The sequence below is a fragment of the Falco peregrinus genome, chromosome 2 (assembly GCF_023634155.1).
Source record: "Falco peregrinus isolate bFalPer1 chromosome 2, bFalPer1.pri, whole genome shotgun sequence".
Lineage (NCBI taxonomy): Eukaryota > Metazoa > Chordata > Aves > Falconiformes > Falconidae > Falco > Falco peregrinus.
Window position 1 is genome coordinate 55,121,542 of NC_073722.1, and position 20,605 is coordinate 55,142,146.

The following is a 20,605-nucleotide window of genomic DNA, read 5'->3' on the forward strand; positions in this document are numbered from 1 at the left end:
AGGTGATCTTCCCAGGTCCCTTCCAGCCCGGGCTGTTCTGTCCCGGCGTGGTTGAACTGACCCACCCGAGCGCCTGCGTGTGCGTGGGAGGCTGGTGCCGCGGGGCTGTAACCAGAAGGCAACCAGGGCAGGAGCTACCAGCAGTGAGAGCGCCTCCTCAATGCTTCCTCCTCCCCACCACCCCCACCCCACCCCAAGACATTTAAGAAGTGGGGAAGGAGAATGAGGAAGGGCACCTCAGTCCTCGTAGGGGCTTTAAATAGTATTGTGCACACTCCTGATGCTTTGCTTTAAAGCTTTCATGCATGATTCTCGATCTAGGGAAAGGAATTTTCTGGTAAAATATGAAGCTGTTTTCCTCAAAAGGATATTTTTGGAATGTTACCTTTGAGTACGTGTTTTATGTACTGCCCGCTATCATACTAAGCTCATGCTCTTTTTTGTTGTTGTTCGTTTTTTAAAATGGGTCTGTCAAAGTTCAGCTTGGTATGGGTCAAGTAAAAAGTACTGTGTGAAGCAAGTATTTAAATGAGGTCTCTGACTGTAGCTGGTATGCAAACATAATGCCCCTATTTGTTGAAGATAATTGTGACAGACAATTGAGTTTTGGCCTCAAACATCAATGGAGTACCATTCCCCCAAGATTAGAAGCATATCCAGCCTTTTCTGGATGTGCTACAAGATTCTGCAGCACATGGGCTGTTCGCAAAGGCTCATTAGCTGACTTAATTGCTTTGGCTGGTAGATGCCAAAGCACAGAGGTTAACAATCTTGAATTGCACCTGGCCGGTAATGTAGACACTGCAATCTTGTGGTGAACCAAGCGAATTCTCCTCTCAAGAGTCAGCAGTGATGAGCTGGTGGTGTTTGCCTACAAATCACAAAGCCACCTTGTGTCAGGCTCCACACCTGTGGGAAATGCTAAACATTAACTATTGGTAGCAAAGTGTGATACTGGCTGGCAAGCAAAACTGAGATAGCGTTGTAAAACTTGAAATGGTAAAGGAACGTGGGTTTTCATTATACCTGCTTTGGAGGGATAGATGTGGTCCAAACTTTGTGACCTTCTTGTAGAATGAGCAACCTCCTCTGCTGTTCAGTGCAAGCCAGATCCTTCCATGCTGTGACCCCTGCGCCACTAATGGCGTGAGAACTGCTACAAAGTGGTGTGCATCTGCCTGGCGGCAGCAGCATCTCCTGTCTCTGCATGTGTGCGTGTTCTTAGCGGAGCCTGGGGGTGCATCTCTTTCTTAGCTCACTCTCCTAGCCTGTCAAAGAGGTACTTTCAGAAGTTGCCACTGCTGACGTGGTTGGAGAGGGGACAGGGCTGAGATTCTGCTTTAAGAGGTTACAGAAATGTCTGGGTGCTTATGCACTACCTGGGATGCTGGCAACTGCTTTGCTTCCAATGGTGCTACGAGCTGACAGTAGTTTAGCTGTCACAGTCCTCAGCTGTAGGCCCGTGCACTCCTGGTCCCTTCTCCCATAAACCAGCATCAATTTGTTAGGGTTTTTTAAGAACTGAATGACAACTAGGTTATTCCAGTCCAAGGCTTCCTGTTAGCACAGTTTGTTGGCTGTCTGATGCTTGACTGACATGGTTTAGTGGAAACAGGCAAGTTGAAATATCCTCCAGCGCTGACGAGACCTTGTTAACTGTGGTATAGCTCCTTGTCTGGATAGCATCTTAGGACAGGATTCATCACGCAACTTCAGTGGAGATCTGTACCTCAGTAGGCACATCGTATGTGACAGCTCATCTCGGCCGAAGAGGAGCATCTGAAATAGTTTGGGTGACTCTTCCCCAAGAGCTGCCTCTCTGGCTTTGTTGACTGCTAAGGGTGTCCTGTGATGCCCAAGTCAAGTGTAAGCACCTACATTTTGTCAGATGAATTTCACTCTTGAAGCCTTGTCTTCTCTGAGAGATTAATTTTTCCTGTAAGATTATTTTTTCAAAACATCCAGTAAATAGGCTCAAAGTGTATCCAGTAAGAAATTGGATTGTAAGAAATAGGTCAACAGTTAATTTGAAAAAAATACTTTAACCTTGCAATATTATCTCTTACATGTGTGGATTAGGTTCAGATCAAAAGCAATTCAAGGCAACTGCAGCTTGTGCCAGCCCTGTTGTGAAGAGATTAGAATTTTTTCCCAGTCCTGTCCCTTCAGATGAAGCTGCTTCAAGTGAAAAAGATGTGAAGAAACCTGAAATGGAGCAGCAGAAGGAAGCAGAGCTCCCTGTTGTGCCAGAGGTATGTACGGGCAAGAAAGAGAGGGAGTGGAAAACAAAACAAAAAAAAAAAATCTCACAGATAAATGTTTATTGTGCAAATTGGAGTTTTAGCTATATACTGTCACCTCAGGAGTTCATTCAAAACAATCTGCCAGGGAATGACCCTGGAGGATGGTTTCTGTGGCAAATCCTATGGTCACCAGAGGGTTCCCCCTCCAAAGGAGCTCCCCAGTGTCTGCTGGTAGCATTTGAACCTGTAAACTGGCTGGAGCAGAAACGAGAATTTAACCTGCAAACCCCAGTCCCACCGTGTGCTGGCAGGGCCGAGTACCCAGAAAGTGTAGGCAGTGGAGCTTACCCTCTAGTCCTGTTGAAGTGCTGAGCAAGTGCAGGTGGTGGCAGAGGTGACAAATGGTCGTGGCCATACTGCTGTGTCAGGTAAGTTAGATGTTGGTCCTGGGTTAGGATCGGCTTTGGTATACAGGATAGTGTGAATGTCAAAAAAACCCCAGCTACCAGTTATTTCCAGGATTTCAGTACTGCAACTCCATGTAATTCTGGAGATGGAGGCTTCATCTTTGAGTTGATTCAGAAAATAAGTAGAAAGAGTTTAAGCTAACCTTTGATTGAACCTGCTGATCTTTTAATTCTGTTTTCTGCTCCCAAATGAATGAACAGGTGATGAAACCCAAAGCCCTGGAACAAGAGGGGACTGTAGTATTGCCACTTTTAAAGAAACTACCCGAGACCAGCCAAGTTACTCTGCAGAATTCTGGTCTACAAGGTGAGCAAAAAGCATCTGGAGAACTCAGCCAGACAGTAACTGAATATGTGTGTGTGGTGCTTAGGGAGAAGTGCCTAATCAATGACCTGGAGGGTTTTGGAGCCAAAATGCACTTACCTGGCCTAGCAATAAAAGCTGTATCATGTCGATGAGTATTATATTTTATTAGTACTGCTGCTCACAGATGAAAAGGGTTTAGCAATTGGTTTTATTTTTTATCTCACAATAAAATTTTCTGGAGATAGATTCTGCACTCAGCTGCTCATGTGGAGCTTCTTTTCGTGGATGAGCAATACGCAGACCTGGTCACATCCCTGAATTTGACCTGTGCCTATCACGAGTTCTTGCAAATCAGAACATTTTTTTCTTTGCCTTCATGACAAAGTTTTCCTTGAGATTGATAATGTTTGGTCGTTCAGTTTTAGAGATGCATATATGTAGGTATCATGAAAGAAAGAGAGAAAGATCATCTGAAGTTTTCTTCCCGCTAAGAACTTACTGGGTTGATAGTTTAGGTATAGGTAGTATACCGTTTATCCTAGTGTTTTCAAGATTGAAATTACTGAAGGTGATCTGCTGTGGAAAACAGGCTTGTCAGGAAAGGAATAGAAGTCTCGCTTGCTTTAAGTGGAGAGGCGCATTCCAAACAGGCTTTGAGAGCAGTATGGTTTTGTGTTAGGCATGAATGAATCCAAACATCAAGTAACAGACTGTAGGTCTGTCGCCCGTTTTCTGAGTGATGCTGAAACACTTGGCTGCTCCCTGGTGTTCACGGCACGTACAGCGCCGAAAGGATCACAAAATCCTTTAAAACCTCTGTCTGCAATAGGAATGAATGTGAGCACCATGCAGACTTGAAGGGGTGGCTGCCCTGGACTGACATTAGTGTGCTAGAGCTCCCGTGTAAGGCCAGGTGCCATGTCACAAAAATAGCATTTAAATACAGGCAGGCTGTGTCATCTGAAGGTGCGTTGTAGACTAGCTGCCGTGGGCCGAAGTGACTCTAGTCAAAACCCCTCTCGTGGCTGAGGTGGCTCGGGTCTGAGAGTCCGTCATCACCTTTTGACCACACTGTTTCTTGTTTTGTCTCCGTGCCGTCGCCTGCAGAGCCGCCCCGCGGGGCCACGGTTCCGCTTAGGGTTCGCAACAACTGGCGGCGCTCACAGTTTTTCTCGCAGTCAGGTAAATGCGGCGCTAAGACCAGCTTCAGCCCTTCTGCTGCCTCCAGTCGTAGGTGTCTCCAGACATGGGGCTGGGGTGAAAGCTGATGATTACGGGGACTTGTTCTACCTCTCGCTTTTGTAGAAAGTGTCTATTCCTGCTGCACAGTTGACAAAGAGCTGTTGGGTGGCACATTGTTGTGATGCTCTGGTTTCAGGCACCCAAATGAAATCACTTGCCTATAAATACTTTTTCATTAATTTCTTTAAATCAGCCTAATTTCCAAAGACGTTTGGATGGAAAATGGCAAATGTTCTCTTCGTAACTGTGGCTCTTGAATAGTGTAGTCCCATCCTTTTAGCTTTGCTGTGCTTTTTCCTTCCTTGCACTGAATCACAAAGGGAAAAGTAGATCAAGGTAGGTAACACTCGGTGTCCAAAAACTGCTAAAGTCTGTGGCCAGAAGTAGATGGCATTAGCTAGCGGTAGAGTAGTTAATACTGGTAGAGTTAGTTAATACTGTGCTCCTCTATACCCAAATAAAAAGTAGTTTTGTTGGTGATGGGTGTAATCGGTTTTTCTGGTATATTCGCTTGCGATTCATCCTTGCATTTGGTTGTGGGAGCAAATAGGAAACTAACATGAAGCTTTTTTATACCGATACAATGTAGCTTTAATTGCAGGTTAAGCACATTTTGCTATGCTAAATTTAATCTTCACTTTTTCTGTTTTTTTAATAGCTGATTCTGATAGTGGTGACAAATCAAATGTGAGTACCTTTTTTGCATCATTGTTTGGTTTAGAGATATGTGTTTAGCAAAAGTGAATTTTTTATGCAAAATGTCTTATAACATCCCCAAATCAGAATGAGATTATTTTTTTTCTCATGGAAATGAGAGAGGAAAAATACAAGACATGGTCTGAATCTGGGATTTATGCATTCTCTTCCTATCCAGAGGAAGTGGTACTTGGTTGCTGGAGCCACTAAAGCTTCGCAGTCTCAAAACAATATGTAATTCTAAATTATCCATTCTATTTTAAATGCATAAAAATTAGAGGAGACCACAATTCTACTATGTCCTCAATGGAAAAAAGAAACCCAAAACCAACACCACAAATGCTACTCTGAAGTACACAGTATTTCATATTCTATTTGTTTCATAAAAAACAGACATCATCTCTCTATTGGATTCATATAAAACTTTTAGTGGAAAGGGATATGACATCAAGTGTCTAAAATTGCTCTCATTGTAAGGATTTTAAACATTTATCATGTAATGGGATCCGTAGTGAAGTCTGAGTTTTTATTTCATTGTAGACAACAATTTTAAAAACTGCTATAGGCTGTTGTGCTGGCAGCCATAGGAAATGAGAGAATATTTTCTACAATCACAAATTGCTTTGCATGTTGCACAGAAGATTATAAAGAAGCAAAATAGATATTTTCTTTAAATTTGAGTACCTGCAGGTATCTCTGTTCTTCCTTTTTTCCCCTCCAGTTGAAGTTTCCCAGGCCTTTCTTTGCAAACCAAATTATTATTTTATCATTTGGATACCTGTGGGCAATCCCAAGTGTCAATGAAGCTAAGAATATTGTCTGCTCACTGAAAGAACTATTATCTAGTTCTCAATTTCCCATTTTAACATCATCACCAGGAACAGGCCAGCTGAAGTACAGCTTTCTCTGGTAGCCTTGCGAAGTGTAGTGTCAAAGTCTAATAGCTTGGTTTTCCTCCATGCAAGCGTTTCAATTTTTGGTCCTGGGATCCAGAAGAAGAGCGAAAGCGACAAGAAAGGTGGCAGCACGAGCAAGAACGCTTGCTACAGGTAGGGAAGAAACGACATGTCTTCCACCACATGGTTCAGCTGTTGAATTGTCCCTTTGGACAAAAGTTGGGCATTTTGTGTCTTGTTTTCCACATCCTCTGTGGATGCTTGAGTGAATTCTGTGGCAGATGAGCAATAAAATGAGCATATACGCACGTTCCCTGTGGTTTGAGCACTCTTACATCTCCCTTCCCCCCTCCATGGAAAGACCAAAAGGACTTGGTTCTGCATTCCAGTGCAGAGTTAAACCAAATGTTGATCCTCAACTATATTTAAAGTATGTTGAGCATAGACTGTGAGACTCTCAATTACTTGGAGCCACTTTCTCAAGACTGATGATTTGCCGACCCTGGCACCTATGCAACTCTTTTTTAAAATGATGGTTTTAATAGATTTTCATAGACTTCTGCTGTGCTCACAGTTTTTTCTTGGAAAACTTCAAGCTAAATTTGGACAGGAAGAGTTTGGGGTTTTTTTTATGAGATGGGGAAACCCCTTCAAAACAATCACTGCTTGCAACCACTAGTGCTTACAACCACTAGTAGTACAGTAAGCTGTAAAAGGTCTGGGTTTGTGTCCTAGTTGGAAAAAGTGCAGTGGCCCTGGGAACTTGAATTTCCCAGTCAGTCAGTAGTGTCTTTTGAAGCTGATTAGGTTTAGTCCCAAAGAAATCAGATCTTTCCTCCATGTAACAGAAGAGCAAACAACTGTCAAACGATGGAGAATAATAAAACAGAGTCTTTTCATCTTTTAAGAATGGCTTGTGTGTGTCTCTGCTGCTTTCTTGAGATTATTTCTTTTTAGCCAATATGTTTTTTTCCTCTTAAAATGGTGTAAAAATCTCATCATAATTTTTCTAGCATATGTGAGTGTTCTATCAATAGTAAATGCATCTTTTCTGTATTAGGCAGATGTGGTTTCTAATTCAAAAAGAAGCTGGAACTGATGTAAAAGGGATATGGAAGTCACTGTTCTTCCCCATGTTCAAACCAGTTCTGTCAAACAGTTTTAAAGATCTCTTTAAGATAATTTTTCATGCAAAACCGTGTGAAAACAATTCTCAAGAAATAATTCCATCAACAAGGAAAATAAGCGACCTAGCTAATTATAAGCCATCCTTTTTCAAACCTGTACACACTATTCATTTATCTTTTAAACTTGCGCAGGCATTCATCAGTCATGATTCATACAATCGTACATTAAATTGTACTGGCATCTGTCTTAGGTTAGTACCAGTATCTGCAAAACCTGCTTGTTTATATGCTACTTTGCAGAATTTTTTTAATGTAAAATCCATGCATAAGTGTTTCGGGGTGTGTGATAGTTTTTTGAAACTCTTAACACTATAATAAACAAGGAATTACTGAAAATTTTGAGCATAAATTTCATTTCTGTCCAAAATTTTAAAAACTTCCAACAAATTAAACTTCTTCTAGCATGTTAAAAGTTCTTTGTGGTTTGAAGGTGTTAAATGTAAGTGCTAGAAACAACTGGGGAGAGGAGGAAAGGAAGCACTTGTTTGACACCTATGGATGTTTCAAGTTTCATTTTCACTGTGGAAATACTACAGAATTTACTCCTAATACAGAATGCTCTGAATTTACCTGTGTCTGTGTCCTCTTACAGGAGAAGTATCAGAAGGAGCAGGACAAGCTGAAAGAGGAGTGGGAAAAGGCCCAGAGAGAAGTTGAAGAGGAGGAGCGCAGATACTACGAGGAGGTATAAGGCTCAAAGGAGGAGGTTGTTTATTGACATTTTTGCATTTAAATGCACCCACAACATAACTAAGAAATCCCATACCTAGATGAATTAATGAAAAGCCTTCTCAGGGCTGAATTTTCAGGATTGTTTCTCTTAAACATTACCATAAGTGCTGAGGAAAAATACTTAAATATTTAGACAGGTTATCCTCACAACCTCCGCATAGGTGGAGGTGTCTAATTACTGTGCAAGTCTGGATGAGTCAGTGCGGTTGTGTGTGGGCACACTCAGACTTCCCTCTGGAGGCAGAGCCTTTTGCATTTTGGCATATACTTTGGTGCCTGGACTTGGTGGAACTCCAGATGATATTGTTGTCTGCCCTGGGCTTGATCATGTAGATATTTTGTAAACTGGCCTTGTTTTTAAAAAAAAAAATAGACAGGAAACATTCAAAGCTTGCAGTTGTAGAATATTAATATAGAAGATAGTGATTTTCTTCTGTCATATGTGGGTCATTATTGCAGGAAATTGGAAAATATTAATATTTCCAGTTTAACTAATTGTGCATTATGCAAACTGATGTCACCTGTGCTTGAGGGCCATACTTGTGATCTGAACAAGAAATGTATTTTCAACTTTCAAAATAAATTTCTTGTGTACCAAGTGTAATTTCATGGTTTTATATGAAATTTAACGGACTGATGTGAGAAACAGTGGTGCCATCCCAAGTGGAATATTCTTCCCAGTTTTGGACATCCCATCCCAAAGATGGTAATGGTGAAAGGAAAGGTAGTGCAAAACATTGAAGCAAATTAAAATTTGAGGTGTTACCATTATTCTTAATACAACAGGTCCTTACCTAGCCATCTAAATATGACACTTAGCCAAACTTTATGCTTCTGCTTCTTAAGCTCGTTGTTGACATTCTGTATTTTTAACCTCCACCCTCTCCCTATCCTTTTTTAGGAACGTAAGATAATTGAGGATACTGTAGTTCCATTCATTGTTTCTTCAAATTCTGCTGAACTCCTCTCATCTTCTTCCTCAGCAACTGAAGGAAACAAAACAGTGGTGAGTTTCTCGTGGACTAGTAAGGCACAAAAACTAAGCCATCTTCAGTGCAAAGTTTCATTCTTCACTAAAGGCTAACAAAGTCTGGGAACAGTAAGAGTATTCCCTGGATCCTTCCATAACTAGTGATACCTCAGTGTGCTGTAGCTTGTACACTTCTACAACTGAAGAGCCATACTCCCAACCAAACCACTACCATCCCATTTTTAACTAGGGCAGAAGGTGCAGCTGCTTCTCTTCTTTAACTGGTGCTGTGAAAAAAGTCACCTGTTTCTGTTTAACTACCTTCTCAAAACCAACAAAATCTGAAGTGATTTCCCTGCATGGAAAATCTTGGGTGTAAGACATGCTTTAAGCATGTCCGAGATGAGACTGAATCCTGCCCCCCACTTTTCCTCCTTTTCTCTCCCACTATTCCTCCCAGAAAGCAGCAAAACAAAGAGAGGAACATTTATTCTCTGATTTTATTTTTTTTTACTTATGCAGGACAAAATGTTTTACTCAATGCATCTAGCATCTAATTAAATAAGGACTCATCAGAGATCAGAGAATGATAGCCCAGGTGAGATCAGTAGAGTAAATGTGGGATTCCCAAACATAATTTTCTCCTGCCTAAGTCACCCACACCCAAGAAGTCATCTGCCTTTTTCCATTAAACTCCGGGATTAGGAGTACTGTATCATCTGGTTCTCCTCTTACCCTTCCTTGTCTCTGTTATCACTCATCCCTGTGCAGGGGCATCAGCCATGGCCCATTTTCCACATGGCTGTGTAGCAGTAACTTCCTGGTGGAGTTGCTTATGCCACGTTCAGGGCACTGCCTGCACCCAGAAGTTAAAAGATCTCATGCTCTGGCTTACTCAAGTTCCAGTAGTCATGCATGATCCACTCCAGTACCATTTTGGAAGTAGTACTGGTGTTGCCATTTGAGAATGCCCAATGTGTCTGAGTAACACATTGCCCAGGAGAGACAGCAAGCCGAGGTCCCTCACAAAGTCCTCCCAAGTCCAATGGGAGACTGTCTAGACTCTCAATGTCATTCAAGGATTTCTGCCAAAAATATGTAGCGGGAAGTTTTATTTTGTCATCCTGAACACTATCTCATAATCGGTCAGTCCCTAACTTTTTTTTTTCCAGTCAATTTTGTCCAATTAGTTGATTGTTTCATCTGAAGCCTTCGTTAAATCCAAAGTTAGCCTTACCAAGGTCAAATGATTCCACTGTATAATGTGAGATGTTCTTTATGATAATAAGGTGTGTCAACACAGTGTATCTGGGGAGAGCTGGTACTTTTCCTATGCATTTGCTGATGCCAAATTCAAGGGAAGTTCCTTGTTCCTTCCATACTGTCTTCTAGAACTCAACTGATTCAAACAGCTCTCCAGAGGAAGGCAAACAAAAAGAAGTTACAAGGCAGAAAAAGCTGCTCTGGGAGCAGGACAGTATGCCATCTCTGAAAAGCAAGGAACATGAACTCTGGCAAGAAAAGAGAAGGTATGGATCAAACCTAAGCATTTCTTAGCCCTGTGGAGGTTTGCATTCTGTAGACTTCTGGGATGTCACATCTGCCCATGACTGATGCTGGACCATCAGCATCTGGTGGTCTGGTGAGAGGTGTAATATATCCTGATCAATAATCACTTGCCACAAGCTTATGCATATATGGTGATGTGCACTGCTAGTTTTGTGTATCAGGTGGCTTGCCTTCTCAGGATGTGCCTCTGCCAAGAGGCTGTCACATCAGCCAGGTCGGAGCTTAGATAGCTCAGACATCTCTGTGTGTCACTGCACTGTGTCTTGTGTACAAGTTTCACAAGCCATTTAGAGGAATAAAGGAGAGGTAGCTGTTTTCATTCAGGATCTGCGTGAGATTGCCTGGATATCTCAGAAGTGCCATACCCAAACTTTCTAGATGGTGTTCAAAGTTCCGGTCTTTGCCCAACTGTTAATAACAGCTTTCACAAAGTTGAGAAGCATCTAATGATGCTGACTGCATAGAGAACACTGTGAAAAGCTGTTTCTCTGGCAAAGAAGCCATTTTCCACAAATCCAGAATGATCTTCAGCGTGTCTCAGTGGCAGTGCATGAAGTAAGCAGAAAGACTTGGCTTATTTGGAGACAAACTTGTTAACTCATGACAGTTATCCTCATTGCTTTGTCATTGCTGACACAAAACCAAAAATCTTTTTGCAAAAAAATCAAACCTCTGATTTTGCCATTATATTCTAGGGGGGATTTTTCCCGGCTTTATTTATACAATGTGACTTATTTTTATTGGCAGTGGAAATAAAGTGCTCTCAGGACATCCAGAGACAGGTATCTTGAAAGGAGGTGAACAGGAGCACCAGGTGCCAGCGATGGAGCGCAGCTCGCCTGCCAGGCTGAACCTGCCATTAACTCAGGGTGAGCGTTGAGACTCTTCATATGCATGTATGCTTTTCCAGATAGAAATCTTGCAGAAATCTAACTCAGAGAATTCTGGAAATTGAAAATACACATATGCCTTCAAAATGTGAATGTGTCAGACTCAAAAGTTATTTTCTGTTAGCAAAGATAAATATGTTAAGGTGAATTTTAAAATCATCTTGTTTCCATCAGAGGTGAGCATTTCAGCAGCAGAGAGGAATCTCTTTTATAGGCCTGCATGTTTACAGTAGTAGTGAACACAGTTATCTTCCATCTTTTACATAATCTTACATACATATAGGATTTATCTTGATACAGAGAACGTATTTCCAACACTTATTTTGTGTTTTGATAGCTAATTAGATTCTTCATGTCCATTTCAGTCAAGTAAAAATCGCTACCTGTGGTGTATAACGTATTCAAGCCAAGCCTAAAGTGACACCTGTCTCAATTGTGTCATTAGAAATGTCTGATGACATTTAAAATTAATAGATTTCTTAACCTCCCATAAGTATTGGTGTTTTTTGAATCAAGGAATTTCCCCAAAGCATTGCTGTCAACAGGGTCACCCTAAAAAAAGGCAAATTCATTAATTTAGCGTCATTATCTAATGCAAGTGAACAGTGGAAAGTAAATAAGTAGGACTAAAGACAGAAGGCAAATGTAGATTTTGAAATAGAGTTTTAGATTTTTGTTTTCAGTCTAGCGTAAACATTGATGATTCTAAAAAATGAAACATCCATGGATAGACATTTCAGTGTTATTTTTCTAAATGCAAATTCAGTTTGTAAAACTCAGCAGGTTTGCTTTCCCCGTCTTGATTTTATTGTATTTTTAGTGCTTTAATAAAGGTTGCTCAAATAAAGCAAGCAGAAGATATTGCCCAGCAATCTGTCCTGGTGGATTTGTAGTAGTGAATAAGCAAACTTCAAAGGCTTGGCAGTTTTTAACTACTTCTGCTAGTCAGGGTTTTTCTAGGTTCTCTTTAACAACTTGGTCCCCTACAAGTATTCTGACAGCTCCTTTCTTGCCCCTTAAAACATCACATCCTTGCTCTGTCCTTAAGTCCTTAAATAGTCTGGACTACGGTTTTATTGCCTTGATATCAAAAATAGGTAACAAGCCTTTCACAGGCCCCAGGGAAGTTTCTCTTCTCTAAATCAGCTGTTTGGTGCATGGCAGGGTGAGGCTGTGCGCCACAAAATTCATCTGGAAGGATCCAGGTAGTGCGGTCTGTCTCAAAGATGGGACGGTTGGCTGCCTGGGCATCACGCAGATCATTGCATATTGCTGGGAGGTTGTTACTGTCACTGAGCCTTGTGCAACCGTCTGAAACGCAGACGGAAATTACAAGGGAATTACTGTTTATCAGTAGTCTCATGGAGAGCAGTGACTGCACCACCTTCCTCTTAACTCTTGCTTGCTGTTGAGGAGTTCGGATCCCCAGGCACCACAGAAGTTTCAGTCTCTCTGGTGCTTCCTTCCTTGTGACAGCAATATTTTATTTTCCCAAGTGCTGTTTGTGGATGACTGGCTTGACCTCTCCCTTTCCCCCTTCAGAAACTGAGAGGCAGCATCAGGGTGGGTCGTGTATATGAAAGTAATACACGGAGACATTATTCCATAGAGTAGCAGAGTGGTGTAGCAGAGCCTGTCTCTGACTTTGTGTGGGGTTTCTGAGAACTTAACTTTAAGTAACAGTACATCTCATCTCCTTTACGGTACGCCCACAAGCTATGCTGGTCTGTAAGCATTGACAGAAGTGTTTTGTCTCAAGTACTGAGACTTCCCCACCTTCTGTTGTAGACGCCTCCTGGAATCAGCAGCTGCTGACAAAGCAGTCCCCGCATCGCGCAGAGGACATTCGGCAGAGACCATTCCTGGGCCAGAATGCGGGACAACAGCCAAACTCTGCAGGGGAAACAAGGAGGTGAGAGCGTAAAATAAAGGTTATTGCAGAGATTGGGAAGTCCTGCTCATTCTGTTCTCCCCTATATTCCTACTCAGCGTTCTTTATTGGTTAAGTTTCATGGGTATTCCTGCAGTGTGAAGGCACCTTTGATGCCTGGCTTTCCCACCAAGGCTGCTAACATTTATCCGCTTCGTTTCTCATTATGGGTACCCTAGGAACTGGTTCCATGAGGGAGCATACCCCCTGCTTGCCACTCTCTGTCTTCTTTCTCCTTAGCTCTTTAAACGCTCATCTGCATAACTGTTTGTGTGCTTCATTTGTTTTAAGTGCCTGAGACAAACACTGATAGCTAGTAAGTGGCTAAATACCGTGGTGGGAATGTCATGTGAAGTCTGCCTCTTTGAAGTTGGAATCATTCCCCAGCTTCCAAGCACACATCAATTGCTACTTGCTAGTTCTTTAAGGACTATAGCTTTTAAAAGAAGATACACAGACATGAGTATTTTCTTTCTGCTGTAAATTTTGGTGAGGTTTTTTCTTCTCTGATGCTTTGCCGTGTGTTTTTGAGTAAGCATTACTAAAAGGTAACACCAGTTCTTTCAGTAAACAAAATAACTGCTTGCCTAATATTTGCAAAAAGTGTATCTGTGTAATGAGAAAGGAACATCTGTTTTGATTAGCATATATATGAACACAGTCTCCTGCAAAACATGTTACCTCTATGAAGCTTGTACCCAGTCAAAACTAATGTAGATTGAGGTTTGATTACCTGTTCCTCATAACAAACTGCTTGTGTGTGTGTTTGAGAAAATTGTTATTTAATCTGTAAACAGCTTTAAGCAGTGAGAGGCTGAATCAATCCTATGATTTCTGATAACAAAAAACATGCATGTTTTTTTCTCACCAAATTCTTGCAGGGCAGAATGAATACAAATAGTAAGAAGTCACTTTTCAGTGTAGGTTTCTTTTTACTCAGTAAAGGGCACAGACTCTCCATCAACAACCGTACCTCTGCTCTACCAGTGTGCTTCTGAGCACATCTCCTGGCCAACAGCGAGTACAAGATGGTGTGCCTTGGCTTAACCGTCCTTCATCATGGTGGGAGCTATATTGGGTTGATAGGTGGGTAGGAGTCTGCACATAGCTGGTGACCTGACTAAGCAATAGCCAGCAAACCAAGACTCAGAACCAAAAAAAAGTGTGCTATTTTTCATTGTATCAAAACAGCAATGGACAGCAAGTTTATACCTTTTTACCTTAGATAAAATCTTTACACTGGGAATCCTGAAATTCACCAGCTGGAATTTCTCTGTACAAAACCTGTTTTTAATTGTTCTTCAGCTGTAGTAATGCATTTTCTTTCCTGTATTTTAGGGCAGGCTATCATGAGAACTTCCGATCTGGTCCATCGTCTCCCTGCTCTCCTGGTGGTCTGAGTCAGTCACCCAACAGGTACAAAAGGCCAATAAGGAATTTTGCAGACCAAATACATCTTGTACTCACTGGTGAACTGCCGCAGTGTAAATCACATTAGTATTAGGAGGATGCACCATTAATTCTTCGAAATGTTGCAATTCATAACTGTCCATGGAATAAATAAACATGGAGCTCCCTTCCTGTATCTCTTGCCTGCTTCAGCAGTATTGCTGTTTTCAAATAACACAGTTCAGAAAGCAGCTGTAGGACTCTGCTTGATCATTGAAATTTCAATGAAATTGGAATAGGATAATGTAAGCTTCAGTCAAAGTAAGCAGTTAAGCATGAGTTCAGGGCACTTAAGCCAAAGGATCTTGTCTTCATTGTGAGGAGTCACATGCTCAGAAGTAAGGCATGTTCTAGACATTGTCACATTTCAGTACTTGCTGATTTAAAAGGAAATCCTTACCTTAATTTCCAAACTTGAAATGCATTTTGCTTTTTTTGTTGTTTGTTGTTTTTTTTAAAAAAATGCCTACGTTCATGCTAATCTCCTAGAGATTTGATTCTGTCAAACAACGAGCTGTGCAGCTTTCAGTGGCATATGCGTAACAACTCTAAATAAATGTTAATTATAGCCTGATTGAATCACTGATAAATTAGGGTGTATTAAAATGAGTTGGCTTATTAAACAGGGTAGAGTAATACAACACAGAAAAGATAGCAAGTTTTTGTTCTATTTAGTAACATTTTTCTTCATCTTTCCTAGCAAAGCTCTCCTGATACCACTTGCATTGACATGCAACTATTGGGAATTTTTTTTATGCGAACACTTTCTTCTGTTTTTTTCTAGTTGAGGCTGCAGTTTTGGTGGGATTGCAGATAGTATCTTGCTACATGTAGCTAGTTGTGATAGCTACTTCATATTATTTAGCAGCTATATTCTGATCTGAGACTCTTTTCCAAGATCTTTTCCTGAAATAAATCTTAGCTTTGGAAACAATGGATGGGATGTAATTCATTGTTCCAATAAAACATTAGAAAACTTCTCTTTAAAAAATTCCCCAAACACTTTATTCTTTGATCCAACTTTAAGTTGTTCTTATAATAACTCTTGACAGTGGAGAAGTGAAAACAGCAGTGGACTTAAGAATAACACAGAGGGATGTGAGCAAGAAGGCTTAAGGTTGCAGGAGAGGAGAAACAACCAGAAAAGTTATTTTAAAAGGAATAATGAGAATGAAGCAACAGGACAGTGTTGTGCTTGTGCTGTCAGTGTACATGGTACGATAAAGAGTGATGGGCTCAGGAGTGACAGAGATTAGATGGAACCAAAGACAGTTTTCTGGTTGTGATGAGTCTTTCTGCTGCTTCTGTCTGTCCCTCTTTTCCGCCCCCCAAAATGGCTTTTTTGTCACGATGCAGTCCAGATCTCTCTCTGGCTTATTATGTTCTTGCACCAAAACCATAAAGCAAGATACCGTAAACTTGCCTGTCTGTGTATAATTTCATCAAATAATCTTTTCAAAACTCACTAAGTATCCCAAAGTTTCTTTCCTGGTTTCATTCCTGGCTAAAAAAACCATGGATGACACATCATGACAAGGGGTCCGTTTTGGTCTCAGGTTCATCTCACTAGAAGTGTGTACCTGCAGTGCTATTTAAAACCATTATGGAAAAGGGTATCAGTTATTCCTGGGGCCCTGATCTCTCACCCAGCTGTCATCAAACAACTAATTTACTGGAAAGGTCTGGACAGGATTGAAGCTTAAGGAGAGAGTTGAAGTATTGCAGTGTTGCAGTGGGAGATCTGATTGCAGTTTTGCTCCAGCTAGTTGTAATAGTAGCAGGCATGTAACTGCAGCAGCACAGCTCAAAATTAGTTAGGAAGCACCTGGTGCCTGGTCTGTGCTACTGCGCTTAGGCTGCCACTGTTGACTTCACCAGCTTGTCTGGACAGAGGAGCAGCACCCCTGCCTTCTGACTTGCAGTAAGCAAAACCATTTGCAAACAAATTGAAAATTTTCCAGGCTGAGGAGTCTGACTCGGGTGATTTGTGTGAGTATCTGCTTTGATTGCTGTGGCATTGACTAGGTCTAGGTAACCCACAGGCATGGTTCTCTCCTGCATTAAGAAGTTTGCATCTCCCTTGATGTAGCACAGCAGACTGGCAGGGAAATGGGTCTGAGCTGCTGTGCATTCAAACATTTTAAGTCCTCTGCTTGTCTGTGAGGCAAATGTGCAGGCTGATTCAGCGTCATGGCTTGAAGGGTCAATGTGTTTATGTGAAACCCATCCTGTCCCTCTCTGTAAACCTGTGTAAACATTTGGCTATGTTTTAGCATCGGTTGCTGCTCTGTTTTCTTAAAATAATGTTTGCCTCCTAGGTCTGTCAGTGGAAAGAAGCTTTGTTCTACCTGTGGGCTTCCTCTTGGAAAAGGAGCTGCCATGATTATTGAAACGCTCGGTCTTTATTTCCATATTCAGTGCTTCAGGGTATGTCTCTTGCTTTATTAAGAAAAATCTGAAGTCATGCAAAGTGCAAGGAGAGAGTATGTTGAGAGCTGTAGATGTGAAACTGAAAATGAGAGGACCAAGGGATTTGGATATTTCTTATGTATGTGTGACTGTTTGTAGAGCAGTGGAAGTAATGCAGCTAATGTGTTGTTTTGCTGTCAGATGTTAATTGGACTAAAAGCTGTGATTTAGGAAGCAAACTTAGCTTCCTCAGTTACAGAGGGAATCATATAATTTCCCTGTTGCACTCATTGCTTTTTAAATACAACATTAGTTACCTTGTGATTTGGTTGGTTGGTTGGTTTGGTTTGGGGGGGGGGAGTGTTGGGTTGGAGTGGTTTGGGGTGGGGAGGGTTTGGGAGGCTCTTTCTGGTTTATATGTATATTTTATTTTATTTTATTTTATTTTTTTAATCCTGGTCAGTCCTGAAGCCATCATTGATCTGGCCTGAAAGCTTTGACTATGGAATGAATGATGTATTCTGGCTTTCACCAGAGCTCTCAACAGCAATACTTCTTGGCTGTTCTTGAGTATTTCAGTCTGGAAATGGCTTAAGATAGTGTTTTCTAGAGAACTTAGGAAATGCCCGTTTCCATTATCTCTGGCCCAATTGGTATTAAGACATTTGTGAAGCCTTTTTTGCTTTTAGACCTTTACCCAAACTAAACCTGTGGCCTATCTAAGCTTTGTCCATCACAAGTGGTCTGGCTCCAGAATGTAACGTTAACACCAGATGTCCCTTCAGATCACTAGGCTTCAGTTCTGTGTAAGTGGAGACTGCTGAAATCCAGTCCTAAACACTGTTAGCTCCAAAAAACCACTTCACTGATGTGCAGTGCTTTGTGGTGCTGTCCACAGGAGTACAGGCTGAGTTCTGCAGTGGGGGTGGGTATTTTTTCTCACTGTTCCAAGAACTATTGAAACAAAAGCCAAAATTTGGGAAGAGTTGTGCCAGATTGTAGGGCATGATCTCTTACTTTCTCTGTTCTTCAATTGGCAGTGTGGCATTTGCAAGGGACAGCTGGGAGATGCAGCAAGTGGGACAGATGTCAGGATTAGAAATGGTCTCCTGAACTGCAACGATTGTTATATCCGATCCAGAAGTAAGTACCAAATCCTGTCCAAAGGACAATGAACTCTTAACGATACTGATGCCATGATTTTAACTGATGGGTTTGTCTCCTGGCTTTGCCACTCACAAATAACTTTGTCACGTGAAGGCAAACCTTCATATGTACGCTCTTGTATCAAAAAAGATTTCCAAGCCCATTAAATCTCGTCCAGAGGATCTCTGCTCAGCAGTATTAGACTGAAAGGCTGTTTCTGTGCATAAAGGTGAACTCCTACACTGTGCATACATATTGCATGTCCTGAAAGTTTGAATCTGTCACACCATCTGAAACAATGTAGATACTTCTAGGTCTAGGACCCTGGGCCTTATTTCCCATATTTTACATCTCCAGGCCTCCCTTTGTGGACAAAATGGTCATGTAAAATATTAGGACCATTCTGTAACTCGTAATCCCTGTGGTGGTACCCCCAGACATGCTAAAGTGTTACTTGCTGGAAGTTTTGAAGAAGGAGCCAGACAATTGCATGTCAGGAAAAAAAAACACCTTGATACATTTTTTTGCCTTGGAGCAGGTCACCTCAATGTCCTTCTGAGTCCTGGATTTCTGTGACTGATACCAAATTTCTAGAGCATTTCAGCTTCACCCCAGTGTCACCAGTGGTATGAAATGGGCAGTGCTCATGCTGGCTTCTACTTTATGGGAAAGAGTAAGATGCAGGAAAGAACCACGGGAGTAATCGTTGCCTTCCCGTTACATGTTACTGTTGAGCACCTTCACTGCCTACAGTCCTAACTGATCAGTAGAGACACAGAGCTCTTTTCACTTACTGTTTCCCTTCTTCTCTCGCAAAAGCAGTGCCTGTAGAAATGCAGGAGTAGGAAAGGTACCTACCTACCTTTGCAAGCAGACCAATTTTCTCTGGTGTTTCAGGAGAGGTATTTCCCCATCAGCAGGGCTAGAGGGTGCTATTGTATAACCGTTTGCTTGGTGATTTTTTAAAAAAAAATTCTGCCAAGAAATGTTAGCAACTTTTTATTATTATTTATTTAACCTGCCATATTTAGAAATAGCTTTTCCCCCTCAGGCTTGATACTATAAACCTTCCTCATGTGGATAAGGTCCTGACCCTTAACATGCACATTTGCACATCCATCTTCACACAAAAAAAGAGAGGAAGGTGATAAAAGTCATATTTTCCTTTTCTTCTTAATACTTTTTGCTTAAATAAAAACTGAGGTCCCTTAAGGATAGGTGAAGGCTCAAATAAATTATTTATCAGCTTATTTGCTATAGAAATCAGCCCCTCCATGATCATTTCTACAGAAGTGGTGCTAGAAAATGCGGTACAGAGCTGTGTACAGTGTTTTGTGCAGTAAGGTTTTGCATTTGTACATACCTAGCACAACGGTAACCAGGACCATGACGGAGAGAATAGGTTTTGAGGAAGCATATGGTTCCTGAAGAATAATAATGGCAAAGGTTTGCCTTTTTTCCTACGAATTGCCTCTTCCTGCTGTGTTCAGTCCTCATGCAAAACCTCAAAAGATGAATTAGTTGAATTGAAGTTACACTGACTCTTACTGACAGTTTCAAAGGGACTGATTTTGGTAGAACTGCAAATACAGTTAGTTGCTCATTTTAAACTAGAATTTGATGGAATCCACATCTGAAATGAAGAACAAACTGGTGCAATGTTAGTGATTTGCCTTTCAGTTCTGGGATGTCTGATGCTAAATATAAAATCGGTTGCCTGACTGCACAAGCCTGTGCCTTCATGCCCCCACGGCTACATCCGAACACCTGTGCAGCTACGCGCACAACTGACGGTCTCTGACCAACCCAGAATTAATTACTAAATATTAATAACAAGTAATTCGCTAATAAGAATTGTTTTGAGATGCTTATGGACATCTCAATGAAGTATTTGGCTGCCAGAAGCTTATTTGAAACTGTGAATGATTCTGTTTCAAAATAAATTATCAAAAACCTTAAGAGAGAAAAGCATTAAATATTATGTAGTGGTCCAAGTTCCAAAATATTTGTGTTTTTCAAATAAAAGTGGATGGGCTTTTATTGGTAGGTTATTTCTCTACAACAAACATCACAAGGAAGGGAACTTGGTATTCAGTGTCAAACACGGGGAATAGTTACAGGTTTGTGAGTGTTGAAGTCAAAGTCAAGATGTAAATTCGTAAGATTTCCTGTATGACCAAGTAACAGAAGGGCTCTGCGTTACCACATAACGCAAACCAGACACAGCTAAAGATGACTCATCAGTCTTTTGCTTTACTGTTTTGCCACTGCAGAGCTTGCAAGTAAATATACCCACAAATATTTCAGGAGTAAAATGAAATAAAAGCTCATGCAGAATGCATTCGTCCATGTGGCATGGAAAATGTATTTCCACTGGATTTAAGCTGAATCCTTCTTTGCAGTTAGTGCCCCAGCTTTGCAGGAAGAAGACGAAGCAGGGCACAAATTATATATATATTTCCAGATGTGTTT

The 20,605-nt window shown here is 41.2% G+C and overlaps 1 protein-coding gene across 1 annotated transcript in view; it reads left to right on the forward strand.

The window, feature by feature from the left end:
* LIMCH1 (LIM and calponin homology domains 1) overlaps positions 1-20,605 on the forward strand; it is a 181,746-nt gene that overhangs the window by 157,591 nt on the left and 3,550 nt on the right. The window contains exons 22-34 of the mRNA XM_055796716.1: positions 2,080-2,252; positions 2,912-3,017; positions 4,125-4,199; positions 4,918-4,946; positions 5,921-6,004; positions 7,631-7,723; positions 8,672-8,776; positions 10,133-10,269; positions 11,057-11,178; positions 12,988-13,111; positions 14,468-14,545; positions 16,897-17,005; positions 18,028-18,130. Coding sequence (XP_055652691.1) covers positions 2,080-2,252; positions 2,912-3,017; positions 4,125-4,199; positions 4,918-4,946; positions 5,921-6,004; positions 7,631-7,723; positions 8,672-8,776; positions 10,133-10,269; positions 11,057-11,178; positions 12,988-13,111; positions 14,468-14,545; positions 16,897-17,005; positions 18,028-18,130 — 1,338 coding nt within the window. The remainder of the gene's footprint in view (positions 1-2,079; positions 2,253-2,911; positions 3,018-4,124; positions 4,200-4,917; positions 4,947-5,920; positions 6,005-7,630; positions 7,724-8,671; positions 8,777-10,132; positions 10,270-11,056; positions 11,179-12,987; positions 13,112-14,467; positions 14,546-16,896; positions 17,006-18,027; positions 18,131-20,605) is intronic.